This window comes from Hyaena hyaena, unplaced genomic scaffold (genome assembly GCF_003009895.1).
Source record: "Hyaena hyaena isolate Hyena2069 unplaced genomic scaffold, ASM300989v1 scaffold_647, whole genome shotgun sequence".
Classification (NCBI taxonomy): Eukaryota; Metazoa; Chordata; class Mammalia; order Carnivora; family Hyaenidae; genus Hyaena; species Hyaena hyaena.
In genome coordinates, this window is record NW_024081281.1 from 917,269 (window position 1) to 932,860 (window position 15,592).

At 45.0% G+C, this 15,592-nt stretch overlaps 1 protein-coding gene across 1 annotated transcript in view; it reads left to right on the forward strand.

The window, feature by feature from the left end:
- The first annotated feature begins 288 nt into the window (after nucleotides 1-288).
- The window catches only part of ITIH2 (inter-alpha-trypsin inhibitor heavy chain 2), a 34,868-nt gene continuing 19,564 nt past the window's right edge, over nucleotides 289-15,592 (forward strand). The window contains exons 1-8 of the mRNA XM_039216653.1: nucleotides 289-448; nucleotides 1,727-1,801; nucleotides 3,316-3,348; nucleotides 4,736-4,905; nucleotides 8,083-8,187; nucleotides 8,943-9,105; nucleotides 13,549-13,656; nucleotides 14,337-14,465. Of these exons, the coding sequence (XP_039072584.1) occupies nucleotides 365-448; nucleotides 1,727-1,801; nucleotides 3,316-3,348; nucleotides 4,736-4,905; nucleotides 8,083-8,187; nucleotides 8,943-9,105; nucleotides 13,549-13,656; nucleotides 14,337-14,465 (867 nt within the window). The 5' untranslated portion in view covers nucleotides 289-364. The remainder of the gene's footprint in view (nucleotides 449-1,726; nucleotides 1,802-3,315; nucleotides 3,349-4,735; nucleotides 4,906-8,082; nucleotides 8,188-8,942; nucleotides 9,106-13,548; nucleotides 13,657-14,336; nucleotides 14,466-15,592) is intronic.

A 15,592-nucleotide genomic window follows, 5' to 3' on the forward strand; every position in this document is an offset into this window, starting at 1 on the left:
CCACCTGGTCCATGATGGAGGGTGATGCTCATCTGTGGGTCCCTCTGTGTCTGAGATGGACAGAAACCAGCAAAAACCAAAGAAAGCACACACGTGTGGCCCTGACTTGTCCTCACAGCCCACTGACTACCTCTGGCTTTGCTGTTTGAATAACCTCTGGGTGTCCGATCCACCCCCACAGCACAAGTTTGAACTCCAGAACAAATATTTGTCCCGTTTTGGAACAAAGTTTGAGAGCTTTCTTCTTCTCTTTTCTTCTTTTAAAAAACGAACTCTTCTGCTGTTCCTTTGGACCGGGTTCAGCGAGGAGTGGGGTTCTCCCCCGAGACTCCACACCGAGAGCTTGGCAAAGCCATCCAGCAAAATGAATCGACTCACATGCTTCCTCATCTGCTTCTTCATTTCTGTAACACAAGGCTTCGAAATCCCCATCAGTGGACTTCCAGAAGTAAGTACTTCCAGAAAAGCTCTTGCTGGTGCCCTGTCCATTTGCCCAGTAGATAGTCTGTGGCCATTGCTATTCAAGGACTGTGGTCTGTGCGGAAAGGAAATTTATGATAAAATTCATCTGAGTAGGAGTGTTCACTGTTCTAATGACTGGAATTCATACTTACTTTGAAAGCATTCATGGGATTTGCAGTAGTATTAAGTCAAATTCAATGGAGCGTCCCCAGAGTGCCACATCTATAGAACACAGCTGCCTACTCCTTATCTAAAAAATGGGGATCCTTGATCTACCCCAAAGGTGCTAGAAGAATTAAATGACGTCTGTAAACTACCCAGAGCAACGCAAGCACTAGGAAGCACTTAATAATTATTAGCTGTGATAAGGATGCCACACCACTATCAGTATAAGGAAAGTCATTAACACCATTGTTTTTCATACCTGTGTGAACCATGAGTCCTGTAATGAGCACATTTTAAATATTCCTGTTGTGGGGGAGATGGCCAGTAGGCTGGCAGGTTGCAGGAATTATTTCCAGAGAGTTCAAGCCTTCCACTTTGGATCCTTGGCCATCCCCAACAGAAGGAAAGTTTTGGACTGAGTCATTCTGAAAGTCATGCAAGAGTTATTCTGGTGCCAGAAAAGTGACGTGTGTTATGGGAATATCGTAGGAGATGGAGAGGCTTTGCAGAGTGGATTTCCCACAAAAATGCCAAAGAACAGGATGGCATATTTGCAGGGGGAAAAAAATCACTCTGTCTGCTTAGAAACGGTCTTATTTTCCAACACGTTAAGAACCACCAGAGGGTGTTGGAAATCTCATTGACGGAGCCAGGGATCAAAGTCAAGACATCCAAATGTGTTTGTGCTTTTTCAGTCACTTCTTTCTGGCATTTTAAATTGGAGGAGTCCTATGGCCGCATTTATCCACTCGCACATTTGCTGATGCCAAGATCCAACCAATGCCTCCCCCAGACCCCACCTGATCACTGGGTTACAGTGACCCCCCACCGGAATGCACCATCGTCTTCTGGCAAACGAAAGAATGTATTCGTCCAACAAATTGGAGGATAAGAGCCCCCATTTAGTCACCTCTGAGACATAACTAGCAAACACAAAAACATTAAAGAAGTCATTTTGTTAAAAAATGGGATTTCCCAGATTTATAGGAAATAAGATAGCAGAACATAACGGATGCCCTTAGGCCTGTCCCTCGCAGCCTCCTTTGTTCTAAATCTTTTTTTTATTAATAGAAATAAATATCCTAAATTCCTTTCTAAGTTTGCAGAATATGGCGATTTCATGGAGCTGGCCCCAGGGAAATTTCAGTTTGTACCAGAGACGCGGAGGTTTCAGGTACAGTAAAGCTCAGTCTTCAAAGGGACAACGAGTGAAAGAGATAACGACTGAAGAAGGAGGGAAAAGATTAAGATGCTTTTCGCTAAATTTTCTCAGAGCTTTTTTGTTTTTTTATCACAATGGTCACCTTAGTTCCTTAAAGGATGCATAGCTATGTGTTTCCTTCTAATGTTAAGATTTTGGGATGATATTACTCCCTCATAAGGAGAGATTTCCTCTGAGGAGGGCATTGCTTCTCCCGGGGGAAGCAGACACTTCCCACGGAGCGCACATGCTCCTGGGGCAGTCACTGCAGCCCTGGGGAGCAGCCATGTCCAAGGCTGCATCCTAGAGGCCACCAGCAATAGCACAGGTGAGTCCTCTAATTCGTAGGGGTGAGTGTCCAGCAAGGCCAGCCAGGGTGTGGATTCTCCCACATGGAGCCTGTGTGCTGAGAAGGGGGCTGTTTCGTGGAAACCACACAAGGCTGACCAATGGCTTAGTTTGTGTGGGTGTGACTTTTGGACTCCCTAGAAGTCCAGGGTTTGGGTAGACCAGTAGTGTTGAAACCCCACAGGCAAGTTCTCATGCCATCTAACCACAAGAGAGAAAACCTCTTCCCATCACTGAGAACTGCATTCAATAAGTTCAGAAGAAGGTAACTGTTGACCTCATGATGTCACGTGACACCCCCCTAAAGCTCCATTCATCCCAAATTAGCATAACTAGCCTTATATCCAGCACCTGACTTATCCTATTGCAGTTCAACAGACATTAGATGTTCGCCCTTTGCTTTAAACCCATTCAGCTTTCCGTGTCCAGAGGACAATCTTCATGTGGGTAACTCCCTAGCATGGCAGTTGAAGTACAGGACTTTTCACATGCCAGTCACTGCTCTTGGCACCAGGGCTACCCCAAAGACGAAGTACCTCGAAATCCCTACCTTCACGTAGCTGAGTCCAATGGAAGAGACAGACATGCGTTCCCACTGTCTTCCTTGGAAGGAAGAACTTAGCCACCATGAAAACTTATTAAAAGAAGCTTACCCAGATTTGGGGGTGGGCATGAGAGAGCTAGACTGACAAAAATGCTCCCAGGCTGAGGTCTGAAGGATGAGAAGGAGTCGGGGGAACAGGGAGCCTGGAAGGCAACACACTTAGAGACCTTGTGAATGGCATTACCAGAGCCCCAGCGTCCAGATTACCATTCGACTAAGTCAAAAAAATAAGTCAAACAGGATAAAGGTGACATAGGCCACTCAGCGTGTGTTTGGTTGAATATTTTCACTTGAAAATATGTGTTTATATCAAAGAATGATGTGCTCGCAAAGTGGCTGAGAAATGTGTTCAGAGAAACACCAGTGGAGAAATAGTATTCGAGAATATTTGGCATTTATGTCTCGGATCCAGTGAATAAATTATAGATCAGTATTGAAGAGAAAAAAATTTTTTTGATGGAGAGAAAGGAGTTTTTGTCCTCTAGGTAATAAGTAACACACTTTTGAAGAATGATTATCTAACTTCTTTTCACAGAGAAGCATTTCTGGAGAATCTGGAGAAATGATGGTGAGTTTACTTTGATTTTGTTAAAAATTAATGCCTGAATGATTTTCCTGTTACCTATTATCTGGAGATCGATACGGTTGCCTCCTTTGTCTCTATCCCTGAGAGCATTTACCTGACTTTCGAAATAGCCTCTTGCCCAATTCTGGTTAGAAGTGTGTCTGAAATCCAGCATGAGAGTGTAGTGCACACATAGCCAGGACAGATGTCACCAGGAGCTGAAAATGTCGTGTCTCTCAACTGTCCCAAGTTTTGCCAACACCATGGGTTTCATCCAAGCATACGTATTCATTCCAGCTTAGCCGTTTTAACTTAAAACATGACACCTAACGGCTTTGGAGGTGGGAAGAGACTGTGAGATAGAGCTCCCAAACATGAAGTGGCCCGATTCCCTGAGATGTTCAAAGAAGTCCTTCCTGTGGCGAGAAAACATCAAAAGGAAGTGGTTTACGTTGGCTTCCTGCTCTGAACAGGCATCGAGAAGCATACACTGAAAGGGTGGGAAGGACAAGCTTGAGGTTTGCTGCCTGTTACTGAGTTGAAAGGCTTAACCTTGGCTAACGAAGTCTGGCAGATGACCTCTACTATCGAAATAAGCAAATCCTTTTGGAGAAACAAGCAAAATCTCATGATGGGTCACGTCATTGCCATGGTCCTGAAGAAGCTTGGCAGTTCTCAGGCATCTCCTGACAGATGTGGGCTTTTAGTACCTTGCCTTTGAGCACACTGGCATGCTAGAATTTTTTACACTGGAGCTGCCTTAAATCTGTAGAGAAGGATTGGGAAGGGAGGTCCGGAGCCCTGGACCAATCACTGCATCCACATAGCACTCTCTCTTCATACTCCATTTGCTGCTCACACCCATCAGTGTGTTATAGTTTGTATTTTGTTCTAATTGGGGGAAGGAGAAGAGAAGTGGAAGAAGATAGCGCTGAAACAGATAAGGCAGAAGAAGGCAGATGGCAGTGTGGGGACCACACAGGCACTTCCACCCCACCGTACCCTCGGCTGAGCCCCTCTCTGATGACACAGCCAGGGTTCCCTAAAATCCCTCAATCCTGTATCCTTTCCTCTGCTAGGGTCCTGCATTTGACGTTATTTCTTGAACTTTCTCGACATAACCTTGCTTCCCACAACCATTTTCTACTTGCCTTCTCATTTTAAACGTCATTATTAATAGTCTCATTGAGCTGAAAGGCATCGCAAGAGATCTTAAAACAAGGCAGGCTTCTGCCTGGAGAATAGTCAAAGTTAGGAGAATGCCTAATAATACCTGAGTTATAGGCCTCACAGCGCTTGAGGATTGTTCATAATAGAACGTAGTGCTCTTAACAAATACGTTCTGTATAATTTTCCCATGAGTACCCTTATGCTTTCTTACCAATTACAGGACGATGTTGATCAAGTGACTCTATATAGCTATAAAGTCCAGTCCACTATTACTTCTCGTATGGCCAACACCGTCATCCAGACCAAAGTGGTGAACAACTCCCCACAGCCTCAGAATGTTGTGTTTGATGTTCAGATTCCCAAAGGAGCCTTCATCTCCAACTTTTCCATGTGAGTAACTCCTATATAGACTAGAAACTGGATACCCTCTACTCATAGAATCAAACCCCCTCATAGCTAGAATGGACCTTAATGGCCAATGCTCCAGTCGCTCTCACTTTCAGAGCTGTTGACCCACTGGATGTGAAGAGTCATAGTGGGCTGGGTCCTCAGAATTTGTCTCTGTTCAGAGTATCAGAATTTGTGAAGGGTTTGCTTTTAATGCCTAATAAAGGAAAACAAACTAAGCTATCTCTCTGGTAACAATTCTTACTTGTATTTGAATGCACTTTCTTGCGGGGGGAGGGCTATATGCAGTTGCCCTGGCTTATAGGAAGCCAAATACGTGTGCAGAGCAGTTCCGTGTCACCTGTCATTTATTTCTCCATGAGGAAAAGACATGAGAACTACTGATTAAATCCAATCATGTGTCCAGTGATTGGATTCTTCTATTACACTGAGGACAAATGGCTTATTCAGGTTTGACTTGAATATCTCCTTAATGATAAACTCACTACCTCCCAGAGCAATCCACTCAATGGTTGACAGGTCTGTTAGAATTACTTCTCATACTTAATTGAAATCTGTTCCGTTTCTACCCAGTGGCTTCGGTTCCAAGCACAAAAATTTTTTTTTTCCTAATTCTCTACAAAATACATAGTGAAGTGTTGGAGGATGAAATGATATGCTGTCTGAGATTGGCTTCGAAATAATCGAGTAGGGGTATAGGTGAAGTGAGACCAGCTGAGTGATGACTGATAATGGTGTGACTCGGGGATGGAGTCACGGAGGTTTCTTATACTGTTCTATTTTTTGTATGTTTAAAGATTTCCATAATAAAAAATATTTCTCAACCACTCCAATGCTTTTTAAAATGAATCGCAGTTATCTTGTCCTGCCTGGTGGCTTCATTTATGAAGGCTAAACCTTTCTTCTTCTTCCAAGTGATTGGGTGGCTTCTACCCCTGATCGCGTAGGCGGCCACCCCCAGAATGCGTTCCACCTGCCCATGTTCTTCCCATGTCCTGTGCCCGGAACAGAGCACAGTCCTCTGTATACAGTCTGCCTATTTTTTTTTTTTTTTTTACTAAGATACTGATTGAGATACTTCTCATCTGCTTTGGTCTTTCATATACCAAAATCACCGATACCTGTGAACAAATAAAGTGTTCAAATACCATGCATGTTGGCTTCTAAAAACTGCAGAGTGTGTTAACCATATTTTCTAAACAAGGCAAAGTAGGTGGGGAAGAGGTGTTAGGTGACTTTGAATTGGAATCCTTTGAATTTTTTATATTTTTTAAATTTATTTCTGGGAGAGACAACATGTACAGGGGAGGGTCAGAGAGAGAGGGAGACACAGAATCTGAAGCAGGCTCCAGGCTCTGAGCTAGCTGTCAGCACAGAGCCTGATGCGGGGCTCGAATCCACGAACCGTGAGATCATGACCTGAGCCGAAGTCAGCTGCCCAACCGACTGAGCCACCCAGGCGCCCTTGAATTAGTATCCTTTGAAATGGCTTAGAAATCTATTTTTTTAATTTTTTTATTTATTTAAAAATATTTAGTGTTTATTTCTGAAAGAGAGAGAGAGAGAGAGAGCAGAGGAGGGGCAGAGAGAGAGGGAGACACGGAATCTGAAGCAGGCTCCAGGCTCTGAGCTGTCAATACAGAGCCCGACGCAGGGCCCGAACTCAACAAGCCATGAGATCATGATCTGAGCTGAAGTCAGACGCCTAGCCCACTGAGCCATGCAGGTGCCCCAAGAAATTTATTTACTTTTTAAATTTTAGGCTGCCTGCTCTAAAATCAAAAATGTAGAAGGAAGAGCTTTTACATAGCGGTATTACATGACACTGCGTCTGAAAAATTGTATTTAAAACTCTTCTAATACGTTTTTATTTTTCACCCACTTAACCAGCATTTATTCTAGGCATTGCTTCTTTCCGTTTTCCTTCATTCTTTTCTTTCTTTTCCATCTCATTTTATAGAAGATTTGAGGTGACAAAGGATAGAGCTGTGACATATACATTTACTTTGGTCTCTCTCCACTCAGAGGTGACTCTGGAAGACCAGAGCAGCCGGCCAGTTCTAGCACCACCATTCCATGAGTTGCCGAGACCTCCTCTCTGTTCAAAATATTTCTGCTTCTTTTACCAAGGTTTCAAATATTCTCCCATTAGAGATTACTTCCTTTGCTCTTAAAGACTTTTGGGTCCTTGAACCTGAGTCTGGACTGATGGGAACAGGGCAGACCTGGACACGTGGATCTAGTTCTAGCACTGCTTTTGACTGACTGTGTGACCTTGAGCAAGTAAGTTCCTGTCCTCTGGCTCTGATTTCTCGTATCTGAAGAGTTGGCCTTCAAGCGTGCCTCACCCAGCATGCCAGTGGCTTCAGGGACGAGAAAGTGGCCCTCACGCCTGCAGAAGGTCTAGCGTTCTGGGTCGCCTCCCATAATGCCAATAGTACTTTCAGTCATCAGAACAACAGAAGACTTCTGCACACGCTTCTAAACCCCTCCTTGGTGAGGGGCACTGTTTGTCCATGGGAGTGCCGTGGGCTCCATTTGACTTCTGAAATCCTGTAATTTGATGGCTCTGACCAATCATTGCTTGGTACGGATTAGATGACAGTCACTTACAGAGAGGCGGGTAGAGGCGAAGATGCAAAGGAAGCCAGAGGGCCTCAAGGGCGGTGTTAGAGGGGTAAACATAGATTCGCTAAGGGACCCCCACACCTTCCTCCATCTTCCTTCCTCTTTTCCACCCTTGCAGGAGAGCATGATGTGCCCAGGCTATTAGAAGAATCATTTTCTGAACGAACGTAAGCCAGATAACCAGTGATTTCTCAGTCACCTCTCGTGGGCACATTTGTAATTCAAAAGGGTTACCCAAAGAGAACAATGCTTAATCTGAAGGGCAAAACTTGAAGATGGGGAGCAATTTTAAACACACGCAGCGACACCCGAGGGAAGCTTTCAGGGTGGGCACCTGCCTCTTAAATCACACTCCCAGACAAAGGGACTCCTGGCCATGATGTAGGCAGATGTGTCTCTCCTTGTTACCGCTAGGTGTGAAACGGTAATTGCCCCCATTCACTAAATCCTCCAAGGTGGATTGTGTGTCCTTAGTTTGTTTGGCTAACACTGCTACTTGGGACAACTCGGTGGCCTCCTGTCATTTTCTAGGACTGTAGATGGCACGACATTCACAAGTTCCATCAGAGAGAAGACAGTGGGCCGAGCGCTGTACTCTCAGGCGAGAGCGAAGGGCAAGACGGCCGGGCTGGTGAGGTAAGGGCGGGCTCACTCCACGCTGCTCCCTCTCAATCCCATTTAATTATTAAAAATCATTCACTGCCGATCCTAAGGCCCCCACCATCCTCATTTGCCAACCCTGCGGTTTCCTCTTCAAAACTAAACACCTCGATCAATGATCACGGTACACGTGATAATGTGTGTGTTTACGTAAGGGCTTGCGCTGGGAGTGCATATCCCATTTGATGCAATAAGAGATTTCTTCTTTCTGGAACTTTCGCAAACATAAAGGATCTCTGGAATAAGTCTCAAATGCCACAGAGGAAATGCATGCGGTCTCTGGAACCGTCTGAGTTTGGGTTTGAGTCTCGGCCCCACAATTAAGTAGCCGTGTGGTCCTGAGCAGTTGGCCAGTAATCCATTAGCTTCATTTGTTATCATCTGGGAAATGAGGGGAATGATATCCGTCCTGCAGGGTCGCTGTTTTAGAAATGACACAGGTCAAGTTCCTGGCATGGAATAGGGATCGATAACTAGGAGCTTCTTGTAAAGGACTCAAATCTTTAAGAATCTCTGGAAGAAAACAATCAGGCAGGAGAGAAGAATAAGCTGTAGGTGGGATTAAAATTACCCAGAAGTTTCAGTGATGTCTATTGTACCTCCTGTTCATTGTCATGAACACTGGAGCAGGCACGATTTCCCAGAAAAGCCTAGATGCCCTCTGCATAGATGCAGGGTCTTGCTCTCCATCATGCCTGTGGTGACTTACGTCTGGGATGTTAAACCTTCAGGAGCAGAGCTCTCGATATGGAAAACTTCAAAACCGAGGTAAACGTCCTCCCCGGAGCAAAGGTGCAATTTGAACTTCATTACCAGGAAGTAAAGTGGCGGAAGCTGGGGTCCTATGAACACAGACTCCACCTGCAGCCGGGACGACTGGCCAAGCACTTGGAGGTGAGCCAGGAGGTGCAGGGTATGCGGTGACGTCATCTGCTATGCGTCCTATCCCCCACGGGTGCTTTTCTCCTGATCATCACTCTTTGGGGATGTTGGATGCATTTAGCTCAGGAAGACAGTGAGGTGCCCTGAAAAGCTTATGGGTCTGGGGTCCCCCAGGACACTGCCTTGTGGATTTCAGCGCCAGCCTAGCTCCTTACGAGCTGTGCTCGTTTCCTGGGGTGGCCAGCACAAATGACTGCATCTGGCTGGCTTGAAACAACCGAAATTTATTTTCAGGACAGAAGTCTGAAATCAAGGTGTTAGCAGGGCCTTCCTTCTAAAGGCTTGGAGGGAGAATCCTGGCTTCTCCTGGTGTGTGATAGCCACTGGGACTCCTCGACTTGTGGCTTCCCAGCCACACCGCTCCAATCTCTGCCTTGGTGGTCACGCCGTGTTCTCCCCTATGTGTCTCAAATCGCCCTCTGCTTTCTTCTTATAAGAAAACTTGTCCTTGGATTTAGAGTCCACTGAGTAGTACAGGAGGATCTCATCTCAAGATCCTTATCTTAACTCCATCTATGAAGATGCTCTTTCCAAAGGAGGTAACATGCACAGTTTCCAGTGATTTGATGTAGACATGTCTTTGGGGGTTATCGCGGGAGGAGTGCCCTTCAGTCATGACACTAGCCTTCTCACATGGGACGTGTTATCTTGAGTGCCCATGTTTTCATCTGCAGGAAGAGTATATAACATATTTTCCACATAATTTATAGGAATAGGTGGCAAATAATAGGGACTCAATGAAGTTAGTTATCTTCCTCTGCCCCCGCCCCCACCGCCTTACCAGTACGAACTCACCTTTACTGTCTGACATCTTCACCTGTTGGCTTATAACCCGAGACACTGCCAAAAGGGAGCTTGAAGCTTTGTGACTTCACGTGAACGTTTTGTGTAAGAGGCAGAGCAGAGCCCGAAGCAGCCCAGGGGAGCATACAATCCAATCTGCCTCTTCACTTGACAGACAGGAGATTGAAGCAGACTTGCCCACAGACAGAGAAGACTCCCAGGGATGACTCGATCATGGCGAAATTTGTGCTCTAATTTGGGAAGTTGCGTATCTGACGAATAGAACACACTTTCTTCTCATGACCACTATGTGGCACCAGCTTGCTATCGAGGTATATACCACTAGGTGTTTTTAGTGTCCCTTCTGGCACATACGGTGCCTTTGTGAAAGTTAGGATGAGATACCCTTCCTTCTGGCAAATGCTGCTGCATGTCAAGACACATGACTTGGCGAGTGGGTTATGAGCTACATCCCAGCATCCTTTATGGTCCTGGCACAACTCACCATGTGACCCTGGCTATTTTTTTAGGAGTGATGGAGAATGTATGCCCGTCACCCTCATTCTCTTGCTCAATGCTATGAATCCATGATAAATAGATATGATTAGCATCTTGCCTATAGTGACGCAAGTACTGAGGTTGTTAATAATATTAACAGTAACTGAGTTAATGATAGGAGAATTGACTCCTATGTCATTGACTCCTCCCCACAAGTTATAAAGTAGGTCTCATTAGCCCTGATGTACAGGTATATATAAATAACTTGCCTAAGGAAACAGAGCTGAGAAACCATTAAGACTTGGGACTATGTCTAACTGCATCTAAAACCACATTCTATGCTATCAGTCGAAGAATTTGAATTTGATTCCATGAAGATAATGATTCTGAACACACATACCACATAGCACATAAATCTTATGTTTCTGAAATTTTTGTTCATCCTTAAATTCCCTATGCTCTTAGGAATTCTTTGTTTTTAAAACAAGACAGGTGTTAGCAAGGGTGTTAGACCCAATGGCAAGTTTTCCGGGTTCTGGTCCAGAGCTGGCACTCACAGCAGTGGGATCTGGGCAAATCTGCTTCCTGGCCTTCAGTTTGTCATCTGTGAAATGAGAGGTTGGACTAGATGATTTTTAAGGTGCTTTCCAGCCATAATAGTCTATGAAATATTTCAGTTTCTAAAGAGGATTGATCTTATCCAAAGATACATTAAGGAGAAATCATAAAATTAGATCTTCTCCTTGTGCTTAATCCAGAAAAGGTTTCTAATCACCATTACCCAACCGGAAATACAAGAATCGTGAGGAACACATCCCTTTTTAACCCCCACTCTTAACTCCAGTTGTGTGTATCAAATCTTGGGGGAAACGTTTTATTCCAACTCCTGCATTCCTTACAGAAAAGCCAACAAACATGGCAAGTGACTCAAAGCCACCATGGACTTGTCCCAACCTGTCAGCTGAACCAGCTGGGCCATAGGCACACCCCCAAATGCATGGTGTCCTACTAAATTTGGGGTCCTATGTCATTAAGCACAGGATTGCTAATAGCCTCTGTGACACTCAGGGAAAGGTCTTCCTGCCATTTTTATGTTCTTATGGAGAGACTGAACTTTGTCCTGAGTAGTCTACACCTGTTCACAGAATCTTATGGAAGAATGAAAGCAATGGCCCCAGTTTTCTGTAAATTCCTGATTTTCTCCCTGTCCTCCAAGAGCTGCTTAATCAACTACCAGCAATGGCTGGATCAGACTGACCTAGGATGGCTGATCCACCTGATTCTGTGTAGATCTAGTCCTTACCAACACAGAGAATCTGGAGCCAATGGGAGACTTGGAGGCAAATTAAGTTCACATCTTATGCCGGAATTTGTAACCACCAAGAAGGAAAATGTTGGCTCTGCCTAGATAAGTGTCCAGGACTTTGTGAAAGCAGATGAAAAAGAAATCAGAGAAAATGTTGACATGATTCCAAAGCCAGGTACGTCAAAAGGAAGATAGCTCATCACTGGCGCAAATGATCCTAAATGAGGAAGAGGCAGTAAGGGAACCAATATGCACATGACTCTATCTGATGACCTCACATTTAAGTGGGTACGTGTGAAAGAAAGGAAATCTCATGAAAAACAAATAGGCTACTGTGGCATGGGGCTAACAATAGTTTGGCGATAGCTACTGAAAAGAAGGAGCAGAAGCTATTGGAGGTCAAGAAGCAGTGTACAAAGTATTAGGAGCATGGGCCCTGGGTTTGAAGCCACTTATATAACTGGATAACTGGATATCCATAACTGGATCAGCCACTTATGAACGGGGTCACTCTGAATCTGTTTCTTCAACCACAAAATGAGCAATAACAAATAAAATGATAATAGATAGTAACATTATTGGTAAGAGTTAAATGAGTTCATACAAGTGAAGTGCTTAGTGGAGCATGTAGAGTCTATAGAGAGAAATAGAAGCCATGATTAGGTTTTTTCCAACGATCACCCCAAGGGATTTCCTTCTACTTAGCTCTGCCCAAAGCAGGTAGATAGAAAAGAAATGAAAAGGCCCAGGACAGGTCTATAAAGTAACTACAGAATCATTTAGGAATGGCTTTTCTTCTGGCTATGTGTAGCAACATGGATGGACCTTGAGGGTGTTATGCTGAGCGAAATAAGTCAGGCAGAGAAGGACAGATACCATATGTTTGCACGTATAGGAGGATCAGGAGGAACTTAACTGAGGAACAAGGGGGAGAAGAAGGGCGGAAATGGTGGGGGAGAGGGAGAGAGGCAAACCATGAGAGACTCTTGAATGCTGACAAAAACTGAGGACTGATGGATGTGGGGGGGAGGGGGGATGGGCATGGAGGAGGGCACTTTGGGGATGAGCACTGAGTGTTATGTGGAAACTAATTTGACAATAAACTATTTGTAAAAAAAAAAAAAAAAGCTAAAAAATAAAATAAAGAAAAAATTAAAAAATTAAAAAAAACAAAATGGAAACATAAAAAAATAAAATAAAATAAAATAAATGAAGAGAGAATGGAAAAAAAAAAGGAATGGCTTTTCTTTTTTTTCCCTTTAACAAAATGAATACTCTTATAAACGACAACAACCCCCCAAAATAGAATAGGATAGAGATGGGGCATTAAACCCAGAGGAAGGATGTACTAGAAAGGAAGCACTGAGTTGCCCATCACATGAGATGGTGGTGAGATGAATCGTATCCCATGGAAGTTAAGGACCACACAGAAGTGATCATGGGAACGGGCTGGGTTATCTCTGGGAAGACCTGAAGATGAGAAACACAGCAGAGAATGTAGTAATTGTACTTTTTGCTCAAAAAGCCCTGAAAGATATTTGTTTTCAATTTTTTTAAGGTTTTATTTCTGAGAGAGAGAGACAGCATGAGCAGGGGAGGGTCAGAGAGAGAGGGAGACACAGAATCTGAAACAGGCTTCAGGCTCTGAGCGAGCTGTCAGCACAGAGCCCGACACGGGGCTCGAACACACAAACCGTGAGGTCATGACCTGAGCCGAAGTCGGCCACCCAACCAACTGAGCCACCCAGGCGCCCCAAAGCCTTGAAAGGTATTCTGATGCTTCGAGTAATTTTCTTTCCTATCTCCAGGTAGACGTGTGGATTGTTGAACCTCAGGGAATAAAATTTCTTCATGTTCCTGACACATTTGATGGCCATTTTGATGGCGTTCCGGTCCTGTCTAAAGGACAGCAGAAGGTATCATGAGTATTGCCTATTGCAAAGGATCTAAGTGGCTACTACTGGCTCATGGGTTCTTTTCCCTTCCTGAGATCTGGGGAGCAGAAAAGAGGTCAGGTGGTGTTGAACTCTGGGAAGGAATAGAGATCCCTGGGGAAAATCTAGGGCCTTCCACAGGGTATACAGAACACAACTCCCAGCTGTTTCATTGCGTTTTGCCCAGTGACTTTCCCTTTTGGGACCCCATCTCCCTCAAGTCATCTGCTTGGCCACTAGCCAAAAGACAGCTTTCACACAATATATGGTGGATCTTCCTTAGTCATGGTGAGAGATCCTCAGCTTAATTCTCTTTGCTTCATGACCAATAATAACCAACAGTGGAGGGGTCCAATTCCTCTAAGAAACTTTCACAAACTCATTCTCAAAGCTAGTAGCCATCTCTCTGATGGGAGGAAGGGAGGCATTCTTTGACGATCTTAAAAAGTCCTAAACCCTGGGCCACAACGCCACAGGCTGACAGATACCCCTCACATGCCCGGCACTGTCCCTTGCATTGGAAATGGGACGATCAGTGGTTCCTGGGTATAAGGTGACCATGAAGCCACGGGCAATCCCTCTTTACCTGTGTGCGGTTGTCAGCCCTCCTCTGGGGAGGGATAGGCACAGGGCCTGGGCTCTGACATCACCATTCTTTGCAGGCACATGTTTCCTTCAGGCCCACTGTGGCGCAGCAAAGGAAGTGCTCTAATTGCTCTGAGACTGCAGTAGATGGTGAGCTGGTGGTGATGTATGATGTGAACAGAGAAGAGAAAGCCGGTGAACTTGAGGTGGGTAAAAACAGTCTAGGAGAAGCACTGTGCTGAGGCCAAACAACTGTTCCTTGTTGAACAAACGCCCTGGCTTCTGGGTGGCTCCTCGCTGCCAAGGCAAGTGTTGAGTTGTGTAGATCGGACTATAATCATATTTTCCTAAGCGTTACTAAGCATTACCTTTTCATGTCAAGAAAACTAAATAGAGGCTCGTTGAGTTTCATGTCCTTGTCTCAGGAAAGTTCTAGGCCTTCTATGAAGGACAGTAGAAAATCACAGAATGGGAGTTTTGGATAACCTTTGAAGGTCCTTTGTAATTAAACTGTCCATAAAAGCTGGGAGGTTATGGAGCTGGGTGGATGGAACAGCCAAGAGGAAGACTCAGGCTACTGGTGAATTCCAGGGCCAATGTTCCTTGTGAGATTTCTCAAGTTTCCTTTCCCCTTTCGTCATGTCTTAGGTGTATGTCTATATTTCCCTTGTGCTCAGGTAAGAGCCCACAGAGGGTAAGCAAAAGCCTGTGCTTCTCTCCAGCACAGGGACATCGAGAAGTGTCCATAGCTCCACCCTCAACAGCTAGCCACCGTACTGTCGATAGCAGCGACCAAAGGGCAGTGGAAAGGAACTGGGGAAGGCGGGCGTTAGAACCTGCAGTAGAAGACAAAGACAATGACCAGGAATCTGGGTGGAGTGGCCTTCTAATAACTTCAAGAACAATCCAAACCTGGCACCCCGCGTGCTAGTAAAGGTCCTTCATGATCTGTCCTGCTGATTCTCTACCCTAATTCCTTGAATTCCTGAATTCTCTAGTTCTTGTGGTGCGGGACCACTTAAAGAGCCCGTAGGGTGTTATATTTTCCTCACCCTTGTCTAGAACTCTCCTCCCCACTCACACCTTACCCCTAAGCGCTGCCCAGCTCCTGCACTGGCGGACCAACTCTAAACTCATCCTCAAGACCAGTGTAGGTACCATTCCCTTGGGAAAGACTCCCCCATGTGAGCAAGATCCCATCCGCTGGGCATTCTCTGAGCCCTTTATTTTCCTCATCGTGGCACATGGCACTTGATGTTTTTGCCTCTTTACTTGTTTGTATCCTCGGCCAGCCTACGAGCCCCGTGAGAGCAGAGACTGCCTGCTTCCCAGC